Source organism: Gymnoscopelus microlampas (genome assembly GCF_963454915.1).
Source record: "Gymnoscopelus microlampas genome assembly, chromosome: 2".
Classification (NCBI taxonomy): Eukaryota; Metazoa; Chordata; class Actinopteri; order Myctophiformes; family Myctophidae; genus Gymnoscopelus; species Gymnoscopelus microlampas.
In genome coordinates, this window is record NC_139939.1 from 43,207,177 (window position 1) to 43,232,627 (window position 25,451).

At 43.8% G+C, this 25,451-nt stretch overlaps 1 protein-coding gene across 1 annotated transcript in view; it reads right to left on the reverse strand.

The window, feature by feature from the left end:
- cacna1ib (calcium voltage-gated channel subunit alpha1 Ib) overlaps positions 1–25,451 on the reverse strand; it is a gene marked incomplete at its 5' end in the record, with an annotated part of 168,381 nt that overhangs the window by 121,101 nt on the left and 21,829 nt on the right. The window contains one exon of the mRNA XM_084071481.1: positions 4,995–5,154. Coding sequence (XP_083927607.1) covers positions 4,995–5,154 — 160 coding nt within the window. The remainder of the gene's footprint in view (positions 1–4,994; positions 5,155–25,451) is intronic.

Below are 25,451 nucleotides of genomic sequence, written 5' to 3' on the forward strand. Positions count from 1 at the left end.
AAAAACAAAAACTGTACTTTAGTACATTTTTTGTACAGTACTTGAGTAAATGTACTTAGTTACCACTGCTACACAGTCCCATCAATTAGCTTGATGAAGCCCGGACCTTTTCCAGAACAACTACTGTAGCTCCCCTGCTGGGGTCTCAGATGGAGTGTATGGATCAGCAGCACTACAGGGGGTAGATGTGTGTGTGTGTGTGTGTGTGTGTGTGTGTGTGTGTGTGTGTGTGCGTGCGTGTGTGTGCATGCTCATTATTGCAGCAGGGAGTGTGATATGCAGGCCTGTCAGCCGGTTCACTGCCTATTGATGAAGAGGTGCCGCAAAGTAACAGTTCAGCAAATTAGGGACATATACAGGGAAAAGATTGATTTTATTCTGGGAAACGACACGAGGAAGCAGGTCAACCAGCAGCTTCTCCTTGTCTTCTCAAGCATGAGAACACAACAGAAGGTATCTGGCTCCGTTGGCTCCGTTCCTCCTCCAGGGAGTTTCAGGAGGACATGAGGTGAGAAGGCAAAGTAGAAGGCAATGGAATATCAGTAGACGATGATTGCCAAAGTCAACTGTTCATCGTGTCCTTCCATTTATAACATAGCCGACAACAGACAGTAGTTACATCTATGCAGTGGTGTAAAGTAACAAAGTAAATTTGCTCAAGTACTGTACTTAAGTACAATTTTGTGGTATATTTACTTTATTGGAGTATTTCCAATTTTTAGTACTTTTACTTCTACTCCACTACATCTCAGAGTCAAATATTATACTTTTACTCCACAACGTTTATTTTGAAAACTTTGAAACTAGTTACTAGTTACTTTGCAGATATAAATTATTACATTATAAAACATACATTAACCACTTTAGCTCTATTTTATACCTAGGCTATTGAAAATAGCCGAAAATAGCCGATATACAAGCTCACAACGTGTCACATCGCGACGCGTTGTGAGCTTGTAGATCTGCTATTTTCCAACATTTTAGTGTACACGTAGAGAGAAAGATTATTTTTGAAGATTGTGAAAATATTGACTTTTGTTTTTTACCTACCAATGGTGTCATTGGTAGGCAGGTGTCTGAACTGTCCACAGCCCACCTCTGAGACACAGCGTGAGTAGACGGAAAGGGTGCCATCTTATGCCAAAGTCAGGTGACCTCACCAAGACCGGGCATCAGCTACCGCGGTATGAGCTTGAGCTCACTGATAGCCAAGACAGATAACCGGATGATCCTCAACCGCCTTAGACCCGTCTTAGTCCCTGTCGCGTGTGGCCATGACATCATCACTCATTCAGTTGTGGCTGTGACTAACCCCCACTGTCTCTCCTTTCTCATTAGGCTGGCACACCCAGGCTAGCACACCTGCAGCTGATTGCTGCCGCCCCAATTACCAGCTTGTATAACAGCCAGTTCAGTTCCACCCCAGACACAGACCCAGCAACAACTTCAATTCCCACACTGCTGATTATTTAGGCTAGAAAGCCTTTCCTTTCAGTCATTTAGTTTATTTTAGTTTGGCCAGGGATGGCCGGTAGTTCTACTTTTTCGTTTAGGTTTTAGTTTAGAACTTGGTTTTGTCAGTTAGGGAGGGGGATAGCAGCTTCAAACGTCCTATAGGGGTTGGCTTGGTCCCCCCTCCATTCTGTTGAGTTTGACCGGCATCTCCAGGCCCCCTTTTGGTGTCCTGATTTCAGTTTGGTAGACTATTTTCATTATGTTTGTTCGTCAATATTATACTTTTGTTGTGGGAAGTAAATAAAAACGATTTAAAACTTTGCCAATCTTTTGTGGTGTCCATCTTTATGTTGGGGTCTTCAATTTGAGCCACTGGTTTTGTTGTATTGTTTGGAGACCGTAACAGTCCCTTTGCTGAGAAACTCACAGAAAGGCTTTCGCTCTTGAGCACACAACAGTGGGGCAGATAATGCTCTGAGGAGGATACTGGGAAGGTGTCAGGGGACAGAACCTGTCAGCGGTGATCAACTTCACTGACTTCAAAACAGCACTAGGTTTCACGCTGGTCCCAAGGAAGAGTCAGCAAGTACACAATTACTGACCTGGGCTATGCAGATGACATTGCCCCGAGTCTCAGACACAGCAGAGAAAGGAAGGGAACTACTGCCGGCTGTTTTTTTCGCGTTATTCCCCTTTTATTTCGCGGTTATTCCCCTTTTATTTCCGTTTTTTATTACTTTAATTCGGTTAATTCGGTACCAAAAAATGTAGAGGGGGGGTGGGGCCGCTCTTCCACCTTCAAGCAGCTCACATAGCTCATTTGAGGCTTTTTTTCCCTCCTCTTTTTCCCCGTGGCCTCGCGGCCCAAATACCGGTTTGCGGCCCACGGGGGACGAATCCCCCCCGTCCCCCCCCGTTCCTACGGCCCTGGCAGGAAGAGCATCGGCCTCAAGCTCACTGCCAAGAAAACAAAAGTAATGGCATTCAACACGGAGGACCAAACTGAAATAATTCTGAGCAAACTGACGCTGTGGGAGCCAAGCCAAAGCACAGCTCGGAGGGGAAGGAGGCGCACCACCTACGCAGACACACTGCAGTGTCACAGCGGAGCCAGCAACACTAAAGAGCTCCGGATCCTGATGTTGGACACGAGGGAGTGGAGGGCGGTGATCCTGGATCCGACTTGGTGTCAGCTAGTACGCACCCTCCTATCATACAATATATAATGATAAGGTTGGAAATGCGTGTGTGTTCTTCTCCTTTAACCAAGCATTTCTCAGGCTTAACCTCACTGCTTGATTTCTTTCCTTTTCTTTTTTTGTCGAAGTGAAATGCATGTTGTCGTACATATTGTTAGATAATTGATCATTATTATTATTAGAGTATAATAATGTATTCGTATGTCAAGGTGAAGGGCAGAAGACAGGGGAACAACAGACAACAAGAGGTCATAGATTACCATTACATCTATAATCAGAGTTCGGGCTGTGTGTGTGTGTGTGTGTGTGTGTGTGTGTGTGGGGGGGGGGGGGGGGGGGGGGGGGGGTAATTTATGGTAATTTGTGCTACCTGCAGCCATTCAAGGTCAGTTCACTTGTTTTCTTTAACCAGCTGGAAGGCATGCTGGAATATATTGAAATTGTTTGTTAGGGATAACCCCTTGAGATGAAGCATCTCGTTTCAAAGGGGGTCTAGACAAACAAACCACAAACAACAAAACACAAAATCATATTCCAAGCAAAACAACATTTAACATTCATTCATAAATAAACAATATCAATGTCAATGCCAGTGATAGCTGCTATTATATACATGTACCTGTTTTAATTGTTTTACTTGTTATATTTTGTTTTGTTTTATATGCTGTATTGTTAGGACAGTCTGCAGAGCATGTCACATTGTCACACCAACATCAGTGACAATAAACCTAAATCTTGGCATTTGACGATTTCAAACCTCAAAATTTGCACGTTCTCAGATGAATAACCTTGGACATCAGCGAATGCCTGAGTGATAATCTATCTACAATTAATATCAACATACAGTCGCTTGGCAAGTTATAAATGCTGATTTGAATGATGCCATAGGATGATACGAGAGAGAGAGAGGGAAAGAGAGAGAGAGAGCGCCATGATAGCGTCAGGCTATTTAATTACGTGGTGGAACTGACTGGGAGATAATGGTATTTGCATTGTGCAAATTTAGATTTGCAATCAGCTTCATTAATAGTCTCAGAGATGGCGATGACAGAAAGAGAGAGATGGAGAGAGAATTAATCACTCTAAGATATCAGTTAATTGAGTAGATGATGCAATTAATCACATCTAGTCTCATTGGGTGAGTGGAGGTTACTGTATATCAGATACACATGGTCATTTGCACGCACGCACGCACGCACGCACACACACACACACACACACACACACACACACACACACACACACACACACACACACACACACACACACACACACACACACACACACACACACACACACACACACACACACACACACAGGGTGATAAGAAGCGGCCTGCTTGCTCCTCATGCATTGAAGGAGGCATGAGCTTCAGCTTGGGCTCTCCCTAGGCTGGCAGAGGGTAGGTAGTGCCCAGGATTACATAGGCAATTGGCACTGGGTGAAAAAATGTGGGTTACAAAAATCGTGGGATAAAAAAAACAAAAAAAACCACACACACACACACACACACACACACACACACACACACACACACACACACACACACACAGCTGCGTTCTCGCAACATCCGCAAGGTCGCACTGCGCTCCTCATGTGAATAGAGGTGTTTTAACACGTCAAATAGAAAAAAAACTTGTCACAGTCAGGCGGGTGCATGAGATGAGCACGAAAGTATCAATTTATCAATCAAAAAGTGCACCCGCTTGTTGCTCTGTCCGTCAGATTGCCCACGCCTCCCTACTGCCCACTCGGACTCACACATAGACATGAAGCAACTTATGCCTCACGCTTGCCTTATTGGTGACGGATCATAATACGCATCCATTTCCCACAATGCTTTGCGGGCAGTGGGCAGTTCCGCGAGAAACTCAAACGGACGTAGATGTCAGCTGTGTCGTCTTTCTGCAGTTATCGAGGATAACTGCAGAAATGCAGAGAGATGTCTAGTAGACAAAAAAGGGCTTTGGTGTTGGCATTATTTGTGGCGAGGAGAAAGAGAAGGAGGGAGAAGGAGCAGAGAGAACTTGAAGTGGCCAGGAGGCTGTCAAAATCACACCCACATGAATGTCTGTGTAGAGTGATTTTTTTCTTTTTCTTTTGTTTGTGTTTATTTGTTTGCAGTGTAATTGGTGTGCATGCTGTTTTTGCACACCAATTACACTGGTTTGCACATGTTTTACAACATGAACACCAATGCAAAAAATCATTGGAAAAAACATGCAGATATTATTGTATGTGCAAGGAAAATAATGGACCAGAGGGATCAACAAGGACTTCCACACAATAGACACAGAGACGCAAAAAACCCAAAAGTGTGTGTGCGGTGGAGTGACTCACAGGGTGAAGTTCTCTTCGGGGTAACATCGGTTCCTCAGTAGCCCCGCCCACAGCTGAACTCCGATGATGCCGAAGATGAAGAAGACAAAGAAACAGAGTAGCAGGACGTTCCCCAGCATGGGCAGAGTGTCCAGGAGGAGGTTGACCAAGATACGCATGCCTGGAAACACACACACACACACAATCCAAAAACATTACACACATATGGAATACTGCTCAGTTTATACACTATCATATGACAGCGTAATGTGCCAAAAATAGCGGATCTCCCAGCTCACAATTAGGCCTGTCACAATTTTTACATAATCGTCTAATCACAATTATTCGGCGATAATCGCAAATGTTTCATATATCTTCAAAAATAGTGGAAATAGCAGATTTACAAGCTCAAAAGCGTCACCATGTGATGTGTTTTGAGCTTGTAGATCAGCTATTTCCACTATTAATGTTTTTTTTAAATATAAGTAGTATAAGTATAAAGTTATTAAATAAATTAAGTTATTTGTCATATCTGCCCTGTAAACCTTTTGTTTACGAAGCCTAAAAGTAATTTTTATTCATAATGTTCCAATGTGCAATGACAGAAACGCAATTACATCGTTAATCGCAATTATTTGCGTGACAATTAATCGTCAACATAAATTTGTAATCGTGACAGCCCTACACACAACGTTGCATCGCAATGCCTTCTGACCATGTAAATTGGCTGATTTCAGCGAGCAGTGGTGTGCAACTATATGTATGAATCAGGCTTAAAGATTATCCCATTTATACTTGTTTGCAAATAAGGCACAATATTATTGTAATTGTTTAACCAATCCATAAACATTGTGCTAATTAAAATTCCACGGCCCATTACCTTGGCTCTGATCTTCATAGGGGAAAGTAATGTGAGGGTTAAATAACATTTAACGGAGATTAACCCAGTCTCAGCACTTAACTGTCTAATCACCGCCATAAGTGCTAAGTGGACAGGCATTCCCCCAAGCTGCCCTCCCCCCACCTACCCAGGGGGTCCTAGATAATAACATAATGACTGATAATCTGGTATTCTGGACAGGCAGCTGTAAAGCCCCTCCTCCCCCATAATGAAAAAAGGATTCCCAGGGTCTTTGAGACGTGAATGCATAGACAGATGAGGAGCGGATGGTATTTAGATGAATAGAGGAGAAAAGGTATTTGTGAAATGCATGTAGACTCATGTATTGAGACCAATTGACACTTTTCAGCATGATGCCCTTTCACGGTCATTTAAATAACGTTAGGTTAATGCTTGATAGTTTGGAACCAAATGGACCATTACAGCTCTGTCGCTCTGTGTACAAATGGGCCCTTATAGCTAGGCAGATAACAGGCGAAAAACAGGCGAATCGTTCACTTCCGGATAAAAGCGCCAAAATTGGTACACATACTCCTTGGGTAGTACTGATAAAACCCGTTAGCCACCTGAAAATTCAAGATGGCGGCCATTTTTCAAGATGGCCGCCATTGAATATACAGTAATATTACATTTCCCAGCAAAATCACATAGATACAAGCGCCAAAATTGGCAAACATACTCCTTGGGTATTGCTCTTTTGATAAAAAACAAAGATTTTAAGATGGTGGCCATTTTTAAAGATGGCCACCATTGAATATACAGTAATTCGCAGTAAGTTCACAATAAAATGTCATAGATATGCACCAACATTGGCACACACACTCTTTGGGTATTGCTCTTTTGATGAAACCTGTTACCCATGTAAAAATTCAAGATGGCAGCCATTTTTCAAGATGGCCACCATTGTACAGTAGGCTATATACACATTTAGACGTAAAATAGCTTAGAAGCAAGCACCAAAATTGGCTCATATACCATTCTTTTAATAACATTTTAGCAGCCACCTAAAAATTCAAGATGGTGGCCATTTTGCAAGATGGCCGCCATTAAATATACACTAATAATGCATTTCTGAATAAAATCACCAAAATATGTCCTATTTGAGTAATCTTGGTGTCAAATCATACATTTTTCACTATGTAGAATCTGAATGTGGACCCATGGACTGACTCACTGGCTTCCTTGTACCATATATCAGCCCCGGAATCCTAATCTTCTGCTAAATTAGGGGATCATGCTATGTTATAAGTCTATTATGCGTAGCATTTTCCTGTACAAGACTTCCAAAGTTGACATGACACCACTATGCCGTATGTGTGTGTATGCGCATCGGGAGGGGGTGGAGGGGCGGTTGAGAGACTTTTCATCGGAAGGTAGAGAGGTAGTAGCTCAATAGTGCGGATGTCAACGCACAGCCAGGGCACACTGGTGGCACCGCTGCTGTGAAACTCAGCATGAGGTTCAGTATCAGCTAAATAATTATTTTGTTATAACAAAATGACTTTAGTGTCCCAAATGCTGTCTATTAAGCCCCACATCAGTTAGCTATTGTAGATTACATGTAGTTTAATAGATGTTTAGTTAGACAGTCGCGCCTGAATCGACAGGGTGTGCCAGCACGGGAGAGCCGAACCAAGGGTAAGGGGGCCATACATGACTTGTTCATGGACTTACCCGGATGGTGTACAGATCGCACAGGACTTAAATGATACACACACATACGGCATAGTGGTGTCATGTCAACTTTGGAAGTCTTGTACAGGAAAATGCTACGCATAATAGACTTATAACATAGCATGATCCCCTAATTTAGCAGAAGATTAGGATTCCGGGGCTGATATATGGTACAAGGAAGCCAGTAAGTCAGTCCATGGGTCCACATTCAGATTCTACATAGTGAAAAATGTACCAAGATTACTCAAATAGGACATATTTTGGTGATTTTATTCAGAAATGCATTATTAGTGTATATTTAATGGCGGCCATCTTGCAAAATGGCCACCATCTTGAATTTTTAGGTGGCTGCTAAAATGTTATTAAAAGAATGGTATATGAGCCAATTTTGGTGCTTGCTTCTAAGCTATTTTACGTCTAAATGTGTATATAGCCTACTGTACAATGGTGGCCATCTTTAAAAATGGCTGCCATCTTGAATTTTTACATGGGTAACAGGTTTCATCAAAAGAGCAATACCCAAAGAGTGTGTGTGCCAATTTTGGTGCATATCTATGACATTTTATTGTGAAATTACTGCGAATTACTGTATATTCAATGGTGGCCATCTTGAAAAATGGCCACCATCTTAAAATCTTTGGTTTTTATCAAAAGAGCAATACCCAAGGAGTATGTTTGCCAATTTTGGCACTTGTATCTATGTGATTTTGTTGGGAAATGTAATATTACTGTATATTCAATGGCGGCCATCTTGAAAAATGGCCACCATCTTGAATTTTCAGGTGGCTAACGGGTTTTATCAAAACAGTACTATCCAAGGAGTATGTGTACCAATTTTGGCGCTTTTATCCGGAAGTGAACGATTATTCCCGTTATCTGCCTAGCTATTACAAATGCATTTGGTTCCATTTCCATTTCCAGAGTTAAATTAAGGATTTTTACAGTGTAGATAGGTGTCCCAGAGATGAAAAATCATATCTCACAGGTGTCCATGGCCTATCAAACTGTGGGGGGGGGGGGGGGGGGGGGGGGGCTTTGAAATGAAAATGAATCACTGAGCTACAGGCACTCCAAATAGCACTGAAATGCACACATTTCCAGACCAAATGATTCCTGCTCTGACTGAGACTTTTGATGTTAGACTTTGCTTACATTGCTGCAGGATGGTGCTGATTGGCTCTTTTCAACTACAACAACCAAAGCAAATCGTGCCGTGCCATTTAACATATTTCACAGGCTCTGGATTTGTTAGGGGCTAGGGGCTCGTTTTCAGATAAGGTTCTCAGAACCTAATTCGGGTCCTAGTAACAGAGGTAATAGTATTGACCCTGAGTTCTGGGAACCCATGGGAGGAGCAAGAGGCGAATTGGTGAACCGTGACGATACTGGAACAACAGTGGAACCAAACGCTAGAGCAGCACAACACCAGCCTCAGGAAGAATAGCAGATCTACGAGCTCATGTCACAACGCAACGCGCTGTGAGGTGAGCTTGTAGAGTGGCTATTTTGAGCAAAGAGATCTTGTTTAGAGGAAAAAAATAGCAGTTCAAGAACAGAGCCCTGGGGGAGACTACACACTAAGTATATTGGGTTTAAGTGGTTTAAGTGGTTTTTATGACCTTAAGCCACAGAGAATATCATTTATTCAGTGCAGGAGAGCACTGGCAAGATGATAAATACATGTGAGGGATGCAAAAGGAAAACTGTATAGCCAACAAAAAGGAAATTGTGAAGAGCCATGCCCAGGAGAAAGAAGATGATAATTAAGTAAGTTAGTATAAGTTGTATACAATGTGAGTTTTCAAAGCGGCATGCACACACGCGCATATACGCACACACACGCTTTTAGATCCAGTCCTATTATATTTTAAAGCCTGCGTATGCGGTCCAGACTTGTGTATACGCGTGCCTGGTGTAGCCGGTATCATTGATATCAATTGGATCTTTCTAAACGCACTGTACGCGCGCAGGAAATTCCACGCATACGCGCACTTTGAAAAGTCTGGTGTTGATCAGCCGTTAGCTTATCACGGCCACTTCCCGTTCTCAATCGCTTCCCTATCTACCACACTTGCCTTCACTCATTAGCCACTCCCCATTCACAATCACCCGTATCCTACTACACCTGCCTCCATTCACCACAGCCAATCCTTGTTGCAATCACCACAGTATAAATACACCTGTGATCTCTCAATCGACTTGTTTGATCTGCTTCACGACAGACCAAACATGGGTTGTGAGTTCTGTACTCTGCTATTCATTGCTTTCAAGTTCGTCATCCTCCTCCACCCCAACCTCCTCCTTCGTCCTCTATTCTCGCACTTCTTCCTTCTGTCTCTATTTCTCTAGGAATAAAGGGGACAGTGACGGAGCAGAGACGACCGACCGCTCCCCGAGTAGAGCAACGATGGCTGTGAGCTCCTGAGACTACACGCCCTAACCTTGGGTTCCTCATTCCGTTCCAAATTCATCTCATTACGTTTCAATAAATTGTTACACTTAAGTAGAGGTGTGGTCTCTTAGTGAAATGACCATTACCATTGGCAGCTAATGACGGATCCCATGGGGAATGCCATAGAGTCTGGGTGTTGTAGTCTAATACAATACCAATACCAACAATAATAGGCCTGTGTTATCTTGCTCATTGCAACCACAGCCAGTTAGCATGATTAATGTCCCATTAGCAAACACCTTTATGCACTGTGGTTTCTCCCTCCAGAGAGGACATGTGTGTGTGCGTGTGTGTAACAGGCTTATATCCATTGTGAGTGTGTCTCTACAGTACGTGCATGTGCACACGTTTGTGCATGAGTCATTCACTCTTTGTTTCTCCAGCAGCATGGAGACTTAATTACCCCAGAGATGGGTTCTGTGGTTCACTGGTGCTGCATTCATTTTAAAGGGATAGTTCACCCTAGTTCATCTATCGATTAGTCACCCCATGGAAACTTTAATTCATTTTTTTGTTTTTGTCGCATTCCTAAGCCAATAATTTGATGACCAGCGGACCGGTAGGCAGCGGTTCTGGTAGGAGACTACAAAGGAGACTCGCTTAAGAATGCGACAAAAACAAAAAAATATCCATGAATTCAAGTCTCCATGGGGTGACTAATCGATAGAAAAAAAGTCATTTTGGGGGTGAACTATCCCTTTAAGCGAGTAAAGCCAGATTTCGCATGCTGAAAATGGCCTTCAGCACTTTCATGGTTTGACAATGTTTGGTTACATGACATGATGTGATATGATGTGATGCGATACAAATCGCTGCCATTCACACCCTCCTGTCTAGCATCAGGGTGTTGAGCTCTGCAGTGTTGTTAGCTCCGCAGTTGCGCTGCAGTGGGTCTACGTATACAATAGGTGATGAGCCTCTTTCCCCTCCTAGCTGCGCCTTGGGTTGGCTCCCACATTTGCTCGCTGTCTCTCCAGCCCAGCCTCATCCTCCTCTCTCTGACCTTGTCCGAGACCCTTGGTAGTACGTTCTGCAGCAGAGTACTGTTAACTAACCTACGAGCCACAGTCACAAATTCAGCGCTGCCATTTCCAAGACAGAACCTGGCTATAAGATGCTAGCCTGGTAAACCCTCCCTCCGGAAATCTCATTTCCATTTGATTTCAGGAGTGAGTCTGGCCTGATCGCCCATTCTGCAATATTGGCTGTGGGCTGGAGTTGGGTGGGAGTAATACCGTTGCCTGACAACCCCTTCAGCCAATGATCGTTTTTCCCCTTCAGCCAATCAGCAGTTCATTTTTACCACCTCCAGACTATGTGACGCAACGGGACTTTTGAGACGGCCATGCCCAAAATAGGTTGCCTTATTGGGATACATGCGTGTCACTGCCCGCCCCTGCCGGTTCTCTAAATTTATATTTTTAAATAGGCTCTGTCATGATTAATTGACCACATATATGAAGTTAAACAACTAAATTCTATCCAAACGATATCTTAAAAGTAAATTCCGTGCCTCAAAAACGAAGTTTGAGAGCGTTTTAAAAACGAAAGTAAACAGTGTCCACAGTCCACTGGCCACAGAAACAATGGCAGATCGTTCCATTTTTGTCGGCTGCACTCGGTCCCATTCGGGCTCACTCGTACTCGCCACCTGATTGGCCAACTGGCGCTGTCAATCACAGAACGATGTGCAACGACGCTAATAGGCTCGTCAGTTTGGCGTACACAGCCAATATTGCAGAATGGGCGTTCAGCCCAGACTCACTCCTGAAATCAAATGGAAATGAGATTTCCGGAGGGAGGGTTTACCAGGCTAATAAGATGCAACCCTACACAGTGAAATCTTGATTCTGAATAAATCTCACAGCATTTAACTGTGTAGGAAATATGGGGCTGTTAGAATTAGAATTGCAGATTGAAAAGAGTATTCAAATGTTGAGGTTCATTATGTAACATTTTTACAAAGTATAAATAAAACAACAGAGTGGATATAATTCCTCCAAGGGCTTGTCTACCCATTATCCAAGGAGTAAATGTAATGCTATCAGTCATCGTAAAAGAGAATTTTTCACTTTTTGGTTGAGGGCATCTTCTTTAGCAACGGAACATTTCCTCCAATAACATTCAACAACAGTGACAGATTTTTCGTTTCATAGAGACATAAAATAGCATGGGACCAATAGGCATTTCATGTTGTCGCAGTTAGGCAGAAACCGTATTCTTATTATTATTCTATATATTATTATCGGCCGGATCGACTGTGCTGGACAACCGCCTATCCGACGTGTTGACGCCGGGCACGGCAGTCCCTCGAATCGTCTGCGACGTGCGTGCCAAGTTTGAAGTCGGTCATTCGGATGGGTCTCGAGTTACGTGAACTATAGTACAGACTCACACAAACACGCACACACGGACAGGGATTTTGTGCATTTATTGTAGGACGACAGTGTTGAGCAAAAGTAGTCAAAATATCTGATCTACAAGATCACAGTGTGTCGCACTGCCATGCATTGTGAGCTAGTAGATCTGCTATTTTTAAAATAACATGCCTGAAATAGAATTGAAAGTGGTTACGGTTGTCTTAAGGGTTTTATAAATATTTAACCAATGAAAAATATGTATTAACAATAGCTTGAGACAAATAATAACTACATTGGATCCATTGGAGCATAGGGTCTTTTTTTCCCCACCCGACAGCGACGATAAGCACTGTGTTCACACTGACCGCACCGCCACTAAATGACACACACGAGAAGAAAAGCAGCTTCATGCTGGGTATAAACAGTGTGTCATGCTGCCTGCTGGTGCCCATACACTCACACACCCCGGGGGCAAAGGGAACAGTGGGACTGATGCCTCCGCCTGTGGCAGATCGTTAACACTGAAATGTGTGGGAAGGCAGAGGGAGGTGAGAGCCGAGGGATGGAGCAGAGCAACAAAGGATGGACGCGGGAAAGAGGAGAGAAAAAAGGGGCGGTGGTGGCGGGGAATTGTGCAGTCTGCTCATTCAGTTTAACCCATTAAGACCGGGAACGCATCTGCGTAACCACTTTAACCATTATTGTATACTTTGGATCTTCAAAAATAGCAGATATACAAGCTCATAGCGCGGCACTGAGTGCCGCGCTATGAGCTTGTAGATCTGCTATTTTTGAAAAATCTTGAAAATGTTTGCAAATCTTTGAAGACATACTTTTTTTTAAGTGAACATTTTTAACTCAAATACTGGCTTCTGGGGGGTCCCTGGAACAACATATTTTGAGATGGGGGTCCGCGGCCAAATAATGAAATAGTCTGAGCACCACTGACATAGCAACATGTGTTTTATAGAAAACTGGATTTGTAGAATCGGCCTCAGGTCTTAATGGATTAAGAGGATATAAAAACGGTTTCGGCTTACTCGCACCTTCCCTTTTTATCCCATGCACTGGATCGAATCCTGTGTCTTTTTTCTCACCTCATCTTTCCTCTCTCTCTCTCTCTCCCTCCGTCTCTACGCTCTCTCCCTATAGCTCGCTTTATCTCTATTCATCCGACAACTCCCTCCATCCCGCGCACTCGTTTCCTGGGCTCTATCTATCATCGTAATGGCGTGCTCAACCAAGTCCCTGGCCATCCATCTCAGCTCCCATCATCCCCTTCTTCTTCTCGTCTATCCTCCACGGCTCTGGATAATCCCCTTTTCCCTCTTTCATTTATCGTCTCCATCTCTGCCGTTACCTTCAGGTTCTCCTCTATTCCGTTCGCTCGCTCACTGTCTCTCCCCTTCCCTCGTGCCACCTGTTGCTTCCCACAGCACAATAAGACACAAACATAACATCGATCTGTTGAATGCAGGGTCTGTTTTTCCTCCTTGCAGGTTTAAGGGCATGTTGTATGAAAAGTCACCATTTTCAAGATTGTGTGTCTCACACCCACAAGCACAACCTATAGTCCATGGGCCAGACGAGAAGTCAGGGACACGTAAGGTGGCAAAATCTCTTTGGCACCATTTTGTTTGTAGGGTCCATATAAGTACTTTGAAACATGATAACCTTTTCAAATGAGTAGCTTTAATACTTTTTTAGGACATTCATGTTTTTGCCATTATCTCCCCACATTATCTGCACAGTAGTTCTGTACCTGGCCAATAGAACCGTTCGCAATTTGGTGTTAGGAGAATTTCTCACTTGAACTGAGTCAATGGGTACCTAGACATGAAAAATCACAGAGGTTCTCATCCGCCATAGTGCCACGAATGGCGCAATGGCCAAATCAAAAATGGCCGCCATCGCCTATGATGAAAATCCAACCTTTTTGGTTTCTGAGTGTATATACACATGCAATACCTCCATGTTGACTAATTGTGGGGTGGGGAATTCATTTCTGTTATGACCACTTTGGGTGATGTTGACCTTGAAAGGTCATGGTCAAGGTCATCTTGCTATTTCGAAGACCTTGGCCATAACTTGGCCATTGTTAGGACTAAAAACAGGTGTAATAAGACTAATTAAACTAATTCTGGCATTTATAATTCCTTTCTGATATTGTTTTGACCATTAAGGAGCATCTTGTCATTGAAATATGTAAGGCAATGCAATTTTTCAATAACTCAATTACTCAATAACTTTCATTCTTTCAACTTTCAACTTTACAAAAGACATACAAAGACATACAAATAAAATCGTAACTCAAAATCAAATAACAATTCCTCTCAAAGTGCACCATATGTGTGCATGCTGGTTAGTGTGATGGACTTTTACAGGATGGATTTTAAATGTTTCCATGGCAGAATATGATGCATGGAACTCCAGCAGCACGGCACCCACATCGGCGAGTGTCACACTTGCCTGAATACTTGCATGCTGTGAGCAGACTTGGTGGTAAGGCCTTCAGACACTTAGATGGCAAGAGTGTACCAAAGTGCTCCTCCCATCCATGTTCCATTGGTGCTAGTCTTGCCTGAGGTTCCTTGGCTGTCGCAACAGGTCGCAAGCCTTATGCACCAGAAAGACACCTTGGATGTGGCCTCTGATCACACTACTTGTGGGAGGGAGAGCATCCATTCCAGCACTGGCACAGGTATAGTTTTCTACCCTGAGGTCATCAAATGTCTTGCTGTTGTACTTTAACTGGACCCTGCCCAGACACGCACCAAGTACTTCTCTGTCAACGCGGTGTCTTGTTCGGTCAAGGTGTCTGCCTCTCCAAAGATTGTCAGATATTGCACTGGGTCAAAAGCCATAGCTGCATGTTTGGTCCCCACCTTACTCATGCAGTCATCTCCAGTCAGGATGTGTGCCTTGATCACTGTCTTGGCTAGTGGTGCTCCAAGATGAGAGACTGCTTGATGCAGTGGGAGAATGCGCCGCTTCTCACCAGTGCCATACTGCTGCCAGATCTCCTTCATCCTCAGTGCTTGGAAGTAAGTATATGGGGTGTAGTATAGCAGTAATGTGAAGGTGTGTGTGTCATTGGAGACTATGACAACTCTCTTGCACTGTTTCACATGAACAGCCCACTCCACATGCACCACCATGGGGCGGCAGTGGCTCAGGGGTAGAGTGGCTGGGTAGAGTGAACTGGAAACCGCAAGGTTCCTAGTTCGATCCCGGGCTCCCCCAGAGTTAGTGTCGAAGTGTCCTTGAGCAAGACATTGAACCCCTAATTTCTCTGAGCAGTTTGGTGCCTTGCATGGTTTCCTCCGCCATCGGTGTGTGAATGGGTGAATGTAACGTACAATCTATGTAAAGCGCTTTGGATAAAAACGCTATATAAATGCACCATTTAGCATTTACCACCAGCCTGTCAGCCTCAGCACCAATGGCTGTCCTGGAACTTATGGCCTGCAAGTGTGTACGGACCTGCAAGTTTCCAGACTGTTCCTGCCTTGCCAACAAATTAAAGTGCACAGAAATGTGCAAGCTACAAACCTGCAGCAATCAGAAGGAAGAGGAGGAAGATGAAGTGGAACTGATTGATTATGATGATGATAATGATGACGATGACGAATACTGAAGAATTGATATTGGTATGACAGTTATGATGATGATGATGATGATCATTGATTAAAGTACCTCTCAAGCCTACTCCATAAACCGACTCTGTCACGGACCCTGTGGTCCACAGACTTGGACCTCCTCTCTGTCCCTAAGGCAAACAAGTGAACCATGTTCTGAACCTTGTTCTGAAGGCTCTGTCGGGGACAGAGCCTTCAGTGTGGCAGCCCCCACCCTGTGGAACTCTCTCCCAATAGGGATTGGTCATGCTCCTGCTCCATGCTCATGCAACACTGGACTCTTAAGGCTGTGTGACACCTATTCTCTCAGGCTTATGGCATATAGTTGTTTGTTGTTTTGTTAGTTTGGCTGTTGGTTGTTCATTGTTTTTGAAAGGCGCCATATACATTCAAGCTACTATTATTATTATTATTTTATTAATATTAAAGTGAATGAAAGAGAGAAAATTATCCCCCCCCCCCCCCCTCTGTATCACATGTTCTGTTCAAAAAAAGTGGCACGCTTTCTTCATTATTTGAATATATGGTTGGTGTCTTTGAAGACTGATAACTGTGACTAATCTACCACTTGGGAAAGGCTATCATGATCAAATATCATCTAGGGATATAGACCTATTCAAAATACATAACTAGATTTTGCAAATGTTGCACTTGAGTGACCCCGATTAGTGAAATGCTGTTCACATCGTATCACAACGTGAAGTGTTGTGAGCTTGTAGACATGCCATTTGCTGAATGTTTACCCCAGAATAGGCATGCTAGGGTTCATGTGGTTAAATAAGTGAATGTAAGAGATTGAATAATGTTTTTTTCCCTCTGTATGACATGTTCTATTCAAAAAAGGTTAGGCGATTTTTTTCATTCTTTGGATCTATGGTTGGTGTCATTGAAGGCTGATAACTAGGACTAAGCTACTACTTGGGAAGGGTTATCATGTTGAAATATTATCTAGGGATATAGACCTTTTCAAAATACCAAACTAGAATTTGCCACCTTGAGTGTCCCTGATTAGTGAAAATTCTGACCTGGGCCCATGGACTACTAGTTTGACAAGTGTTTTCATTCCCATACTCCTGGGTTCTTGTCTCTGGCCACCATACATCTCCCCACCTGTTGTGTGCCTTTTTATTGACTGGAGAGTAGCTCCAGTCCTATACGCAGATGTCAGCCATCTGGCGAAAAGGGGGAGTTAACCTCTGAATCTATTTATTGAGAGGCGGCGGCTTAGGTGAAAAAGGGGCTGGGTTTGGTAAGGAACTCTCTGTTTATGGGAAAAAGGGGGCGGATTTGCTAAAAAAGGGTCTGGAACGCGCCGATTGGTTGCTGCAACTTGGATTCATGCAGGGAGACGCCCCCTCTCTGGTCTGAAAATTGTGTGTGTGTGGGTGTGTTTGTGTGTGTGTGGGGGGGGGGGGGGGGGTTGTGCTGCTGCTGCTGCTGCTGCTACAACGTGTCTCAACGTGTCAGAGTCCCCGCACAACTTCTCCAGTACAACGGTGTCTAACCGAGAGTTATACTTCTCCAGTACAACAGTGTCTAACCGAGAGTTATACTTCTCCAGTACAACGGTGTCTAACTAATGTGGCCTTTCTATCAAATAAATAAAGCCACTGTTGGTCGGGGTGGTGTTGCAGTCTATTGTAATACTCGCGTCTCTTGTTGTTTACAAACATCAATCAGCACGGAGATCCGAGAGTTGCATCAAAACAAAATATTTATTAGCTGACGGTCACTCCGTTGCATAAACATAAACTTTGATTACCATAAAACAAAAAAGAGCCTGCGCGGTCAACAAACTGTGACGCTTCCCCGTCTCACATTATTTTCCTGTCAGGGTGTCACCCATTCCTTATCACACAGGTGGCCAGCACCCACAAGTCATTTCATTCCCAGGGGGAGTAGCCCTCAATTCCAACCATTCTGATACATAGAATTAATAACAAAAAAATATGCAATTCATATAGCAGGCAATAAATAAGAATATCAGAATAATAACTCTGAATAATAATCAGAATAAACATAATTCAGATAAAATAGAAAATGGCTCTAACATACCAGCCCCGAATTGCTTATTACATGGCAATTACCAAATAATAAATCATAGAGCCATTACAATTATCCGCATGCAGTATGCTTACTCAAGTCCATTTCTTTTTTCTTCTTTTCTCTGTATACGAGTTCATAATTCAAGAGACCAAAGTCTGTGTACGATCAAAAAGTTCATGTACGAATGTACGATCAAAGCGACCAGCACGGAGTGTGCATGTGTGCATTAGTTCATTGCTCTGAAGGGGGGGGGGGGGGGCAGACAAGAGTCGAATTAAGTCCATTTATCCACCGGTCAGAGGTGCACTTGACCAGAAGAATAGGGCTTAGTAGGCTCAGTCAGCTGCCTCCAGGAGCAGACAGAGCTTGGTGATGGGTCTTTGGATGATGTTGGTCTTGGTCTTTACCAGGACACTGCGGACAAGTCCTTTTGGTCCTGGAAGGGTCTTGACTACTCGTCCCAGGGGCCACGAGTTCCTCGGTGCGTTGTCATCAATAATGACAACGAGATCTCCAGGGATGAAGTTCCTTCTGATTTTATTCCATTTGTGACGTTCTTGCATAAGTGGAATGTATTCCCTGGTCCAACGTTTCCAAAATAGGTCGGCGAGGTATTGTACCTGCCTCCATCTCTTCCTTGAATATTGGTCCTCTTTTCGAAACAGTCCTGGGGGCATTATTGGATTTGTTTTCAACTGGAGTAGATGATTTGGTGTTAGCGGCTCAAGGTCGTTTGGGTCATTTGTCACCGTCGTGATGGGCCTATCGTTCATGATAGCTTCGACCTCACACAGGATTGTGTGTAGAGCATCATCATCCAGTGTCTGTTCTTTCAGGACTGAATAGAGAATCTTTTTGACCAGTCGAATTAGCCGCTCCCACGCTCCACCGTGGTGAGGTCCTGAGGGAGGGTTGAATATCCAGTCAATTCCTTTTTTGAGTAGCGTTTTCTGGATTTTGTTATTGTCCAGTAATTTTACAGACTCCTCCAACTCCTTTTGCGCTGCAATGAAATTGGTTCCTCGGTCTGATCTGATGCTTCTTACTGAGCCTCGACGACAGATGAACCTACGAAGAGCATTAATGCATGCATCTGTATTCAGGTGACTGGCAACTTCCAGATGAACAGCCCGGCTTACTAGGCAAGTAAGGATTACTCCCCACCTCTTGACATGAGTACGGCCACGTCTCACCTCAATGGGTCCAAAGTAGTCCATACCCACATGGGTGAATGGTGGAAGATCTGGTGTTATGCGATCTAAGGGGAGATCAGCCATTTTCTGCTCTCCGGCTTTGGCCTGTAGTCGTCTGCAGAAAACACAGTTCTTAATAATCTTCCTTGATGAAGAATTCGCACCGGACAGCCAGTACTTCTGATGAAGTTTAGACAGCATGTGTCCTCTTCCAGCATGTCCAACTTGATGGTGAATGTGGTTCAATATTAACTGTGAAACGTGAGAAAGTTTAGGTAGGATCATAGGGTGTTTAATCTCAGTTGGCATGGCCATCCTCCTAATCCTTCCTCCAACTCTCAGAATTCCAGAGTCAATGACAGGGTCCAGCTTGTACAGGGAGCTTCCTTTATTGCACTGTTTCCCTTTCTCCAGTGAGGACATTTGCTCCTTGAAATGCTGTCTTTGCTCATGACAAATAATGGCGTTTTCAGCATTTTCCAAGTCCTCCACTGAAAGGTTCTGGTCTTTCAATGACTTTCCTTTGTTGTGACTTGACCTAAGCCAATAAGTCTCTTTCCTCTTCTGACTCCTCTCCAAAAGAAGTTTCTTTATTTTCATCATCCAAGCTACAGCTCTCTTTAGGCTATGCCAGGATGAGTAGTACTCAATGAGCTTGCTTGTTGGAGTTTTGTCCATCATATTGGTAACAATGCTTGAAACAATTGCTTCTCTCCTCACTTCAGGGTCCTCTGAGAGAACAGATCCAAGGTTTTCTGGAGTTCTTGGCCATTGTGATTCAGCTTTTCCCAGAAACTCTGGTCCTTGAAGCCATGTTTTAGAACTGAGGAAGGAGTCAATGTTTAGTCCTCGCGATGCATCATCAGCGGCATTCTGTTTGGAGTCGACAAACCTCCACTGGTTGACTTCTGACAGGTTGTGGATCACTGCAATCCGGTTGGCCACAAAGGTGTGGAACCTCCTGGTCTTGTTTCGCAGATATTTCAACACAGACTGGCTGTCAGTCCAAAAGGTGGATTGTTGGAGCTCTATTTGGAGCTCTGATCGAAGCATTTTGTCCATCCTTGCAGCCAGTGTCGCCGCCGTGAGTTCCAATCTGGGAATCGTTATTACTTTAAGAGGAGTAACTCTCGATTTCCCCATCACAAATGCCACGTGAACGTCATCCTGGCTATTTGTGAACCTCAGGTAACTTGCCGTACCATAGCCTTGTTCACTTGCATCACAAAAGTGATGCAATTCTGCAGTCTTTACCTGACCAAAGTTCTTTGGTTTAACACATCTGTCAATTCGAAACCTGGCCAGCTGGTCTAGATCTTTGAGCCATTGCTGCCATGGTTTTGACAGTTCCATTGGAACTACTTCGTCCCATCCATATTTGTCCTTACAAAGTTGCTGAAGGATTTGCTTTGCCTTCAGTATGAAAGGGGCAAGAAGACCGAGGGGATCATACACAGAGCTGACAGTAGAGAGTATAGATCTTCTGGTAAGTGTTTTGTTGTTAACAGCAACACGAAAACTGAATATATCACTCTCAATGTCCCAGTACAGTCCTAGGGCTCTTTCATTAGGCAACTTCTCCCTGTCCAGATCCAAGTTCTTGATTTGTTTTGCCTTGTCATCATTAGGGATTGATGCCAGAACAGCTCGACTGTTACTAACCCACTTGGTCAGTCTGAATCCTCCGAGAGAACAGATTTGTCTCAGGTCTTTAACAAGCTCTATAGCGTGTTCCTCTGTCGCTACCGATTTGAGGCAGTCATCGACGTAGAAATTTGATTTGACTGTGTCAGCCACTTCTGGATCAAATTTCTCACCGTTGTCATCAGCAGTCTTTTGCAACGCATAGTTGGCACAGGTTGGAGAAGATACGGCGCCGAAGAGATGAACTCTCATTCGGTACTCCTCCAGACTTTTGCTGGTGTCGCCATCTGGCCACCACAGAAACCTGAGCAGGTCTACGTCCTCTTCCTTAACACGCACTTGGTGAAACATGCTCTCAATATCTGCCATAACGGCAATGGGTTCCTGCCGGAACCTGAGCAGAACACCAATGAGCGAGTTGGCCAGATCAGGGCCCTGAAGAAGTACCTTGTTGAGTGATGTACCTTTATAGGATGATGCACAGTCGAAAACCACACGGATAGTTTTCTTGCGTTTGTGGTAGACACCATGGTGTGGTATGTACCACAGTTTACCATTTTCCTGGTGTAGATCTTCTGGTGGTACTTTCTCTGCATATCCTTTCATGATGATGTCACTCATGAACTCTTTATACTCAGCTGCATAGACCTCATCCTTTGAGAATTTTCTTTTGAGGTACAATGCTCGTTGCTCTGCCATTTGGTAGTTGTTTGGCATGATGGTATTCCGATCATTAAGTGGTAGAGGTAAGTGGTAGTGACCATTTTTGAGTGCAACAGAGCTTGATGCAATCTGTGTGAACTTTCTGTCCTCAACTGACATCTCCCTCTTCTCATCATACTCCTTCTCAGGGAAGTCATGAGCATATTGTTCTTTGAGGAGGTTCTCGAGGTGAACAATTGAGATACGATTCACTAAGGCCATAGGACGTTTCTCCTCCATAGCAGTGGAAGCATGAAGTGGTCCATTCACCACCCATCCTAACAATGTTTTCACTGCGTAGGGGCCGTTCTCCTGGCTATTGATGATTTTCCATGGCTCCATAGCTTTTGGAGTATTCACTCCAATAAGAAGCTCCACATCAGCATCAATCTCCTTTACCTTGATCTCCTGCAGGTAATGCCATTTGTCAAGATCCATTTGGGTAAGTATGTTTCTCTTTGTAACAGGTATCTTGTTTTGGGTGTACAACTTGGGCAATGGCAGATATGTATCGCCTTCCATATTGCCTACTTCTAGACCAGTCAATTCATAGCTCTTGACAGTTTTCTCTGTTCCCATGGTCTGCAGTAGAACCTCAGTTCTCCGTCCCTTGGCGTTAAGCTGTCTCATGAGCTTCTCTGTACAGAATGTATCTGTACTTCCTGGGTCCAGGAAGGCATAGGCAAGTACACTTTTACTTCCATTGCGAAGTTTCACCTGAACTGGCACTATAGCAAGTATGCAGTCTTTACCAGCCCCGGTTCCTTCACCCTCTCCTAGTGACACCAGAGCGCTGGTCACAGATGACGTCTCCTCAGGCTTCACAGCATGCTGCTCTACCTTATTAGATTTGACCAGCTCTGGTTTGGATCTATTAATGTGCAGAATAGTAGGGTGTCTGCCCTGGCAGTTCTGGCAGGTCAGTCTTCTTTTACAATTTCTGCTCAAATGTCCCACTTTCAAACATCCAAAGCATAGTCCTTTTTCCCTGAGAAACTGAACTTTGTCTTCATGTGCCTGTGCATTCATTTTCTGGCATTCAGGTAAGGGATGCTTGCCGGTACAGAAAAGACATGTGAAATCATATGCACCAAAATGCATGTTGCTTTTGACAGGTGACTTTTCGGTTTTGCTGTCAGACACTGTTGCCACCGTAGTAGCAAAACTACTTCCCTTGCTCTTAAATCTGCTGGAGTTTGCTTCACCAGCAGTCCTGGGTTTTGAGACCTTCACATTGGCAAGAGGATCATGAATGTCACCGAAAAGTGGGTCCTGGAGTATTCTCGCTTGTTTTTCCATAAATAGTACCAAGTGGCTCAATCTTGCTCTCCTTTGTGTTTGCTCTAGAAGATCACAAGCTGTTGTTCTCCATTTTTCCTTCAATTTATAAGGCAGTTTGGACACAATGAGTTTCAGGTTAGAGGTCAGATCCAGGTCCTCTATATCCTCCAAATCTCTCATTGCGTTACAACAGCCTCTCAGAAAGAGTGCGTAACCATGCAGTGCATCTCCATCCTCTGCCTTAATACTTTTCCAATTAAGAGCTTTCTCCATATAGGCACTTGAGATTTTGATGTTATCTCCAAAATGCTTTTTCAACAGTGTTTTAGCATGAATGTAGCCTGTGTTGGCATCCATATGGAGACAGCTCCTAACCAATTCTCTGCAGGGTCCAGAGGTGTACTGTTCCAAGTAATATAGCCTATCTTGGTGGCTTCTGGTCTTCTCCTCAATACCATGCTCAAATGCCCTCATAAATGCCTGGTAATCTAGAGGGTTACCATCATAAACTTGGATTTCCTTAGAGGGAAGTGAGGTCAATTTTTGCTGGACAACCAGTAAATCAGCGATCTCATTTTGCCTCTGTATTACAGTCAAGAATCTGTCATCATTGTCTGACACTGTAATTCCAATTCCTATTGGTTGCTGTTGGGTGTGAGTTGATTGTGAGTTGGCATCATCCTGTGATTTTGGCTGTAACATTTGTGATTGTGATTTGAGCAGTGATGATGCTGGTGGTTGTGAAATGGAGTCAAGATCCGCCAGAACTTTTAATCTAGCATCGGATTCAGCCAGGCATATATCCAGTTCCATTTGTTCCAGTCTGGCTTGCATTTTAGCCTGCTCTAATTCCAGAGCCTGCTTTGCCTTTAAAGTCGATGCCCTTATAAGGAGTGCAGCCTTCTCAGCCTCAGCCTTGAGTCTGGCTGCGGTAACTGATGAAGTGGTTGATTTTGTTGATTTCGCTTTTGAGCGTTTTGAAATATTGGAGATACTGTCCTGGGGCTGCACAGTCAACTGGTTTTGTTCATTTTTCCATATTTCCACTTCCTTTAGGAATTCAATAAAAACGGACGCTTTTGGCTCATACCATTGCGTTCTATCCTCGTCCTTTATTGTGTCCTTCAGGAGGTTTTGAACCAGCGCATGATATTCATTGAATTCATCAAGTGACCCTTTAAATGAGGCAACATCGTCATTCACATTTTTCACATTTCCACCTGGTACCAGCACAGTTTGAATCTCATTCATTTTGCGAGTGCAAACGCCCAGTTTTCCTCTGCGCGTTGCGCGCAGTGATTTAAGCCTGTCCTCCGCCGTAGCGGAGTCCTCCGCAGGCTCAGCGTCTCCATTCATTGTCAGTTTTATTTAGATTCTCCACACAGTTTGAGTTTGATCCAAGACATCCTTATTTAAGCACTTCCTTTTGCTTTCTCCATTTTATGCAAAGCATTCCTCCACTCATTTCATTTCATTTCATTTTGCTTTTCGCTCAATTCATTTTAAAGCATCCAATCCATTAACAGTTTAAACACAGGTGAAGTAGTGATGCAATACACTATATTCATTAGCGAAGAGCACATGTTGAACATGTCTCTCCCTGTGGAGCAAATTACTGTACTCTACGGAAAGAACTCACAGGAACTACCACTGCTGTTCCGTCTCAGACAATCACAGAGGGAGTAAGGGATGGGCGGGGCTGAGCATAGGGACAGACAGGAGAGGGTGGGGGAAAGGATTAAAGGAAGCTAATATTATAGATATTTTAGAGGAAAGTAAATAAGAGCAGCAGATGGTGACAGAAGGAACTAGGTGGAGAGAGGACGTGAGACCAAATCTATCTGAAGCAACACGATGACTGAAAAGGTGCGCTCAGTGGAGCGCAAATCTCCATCAAGAGGCATGTTATAATTCCCTCAATCTGTCTGTCTGTGTGGTACATGTGATGTAAATGCTTTGGGGTTGTTACTGTGCATTGTATGCCTATGCCAAGACATGGGGCAATGGGGTGAAGGGCTATGATAATGGATGCCGAAGGTTAATGCCTTGTCAATTGTGTTAGTACATGGTGCACTGGGAGCACAGCCCATGAATTTAGATGACAGCGCCCCCCCATAGCTGTCCAACTTGACATAAACATATTTAAAGTAGTTGGATCATGCAGCCAAATCACGTCAACCAGCTGATCATTCAGTCTATGAAAGTAATGCAAATTAAAGGGTCCGGCGTGATTGCAACGGTCCTCTATGTGTGTTTTACACTCCATAAATTAATGTAATGCACAGACTTGATTAGCTGTGGACACACGCACAAATGAACGCACACACTGCATACACAGCAAGTACTGTACACAAGCACCAAGTGCTGCTCTTCACCTCTTCTCCTTTATTCACAATACTGTATGTCATCATACAGTACACACAGAAACACGTAGTATGCACTGTATGGAAGATGAGAGGTGACCTGGCACGAAGTTAGTTACGCCACAAGATAATGACATGTCCACCCATAAAACTGTAAGGTGTGTCCATTAGATGAGGAATTTGTGGCCAGGACATCTGGATCTTGTAGGCAGGTCATACGTCTT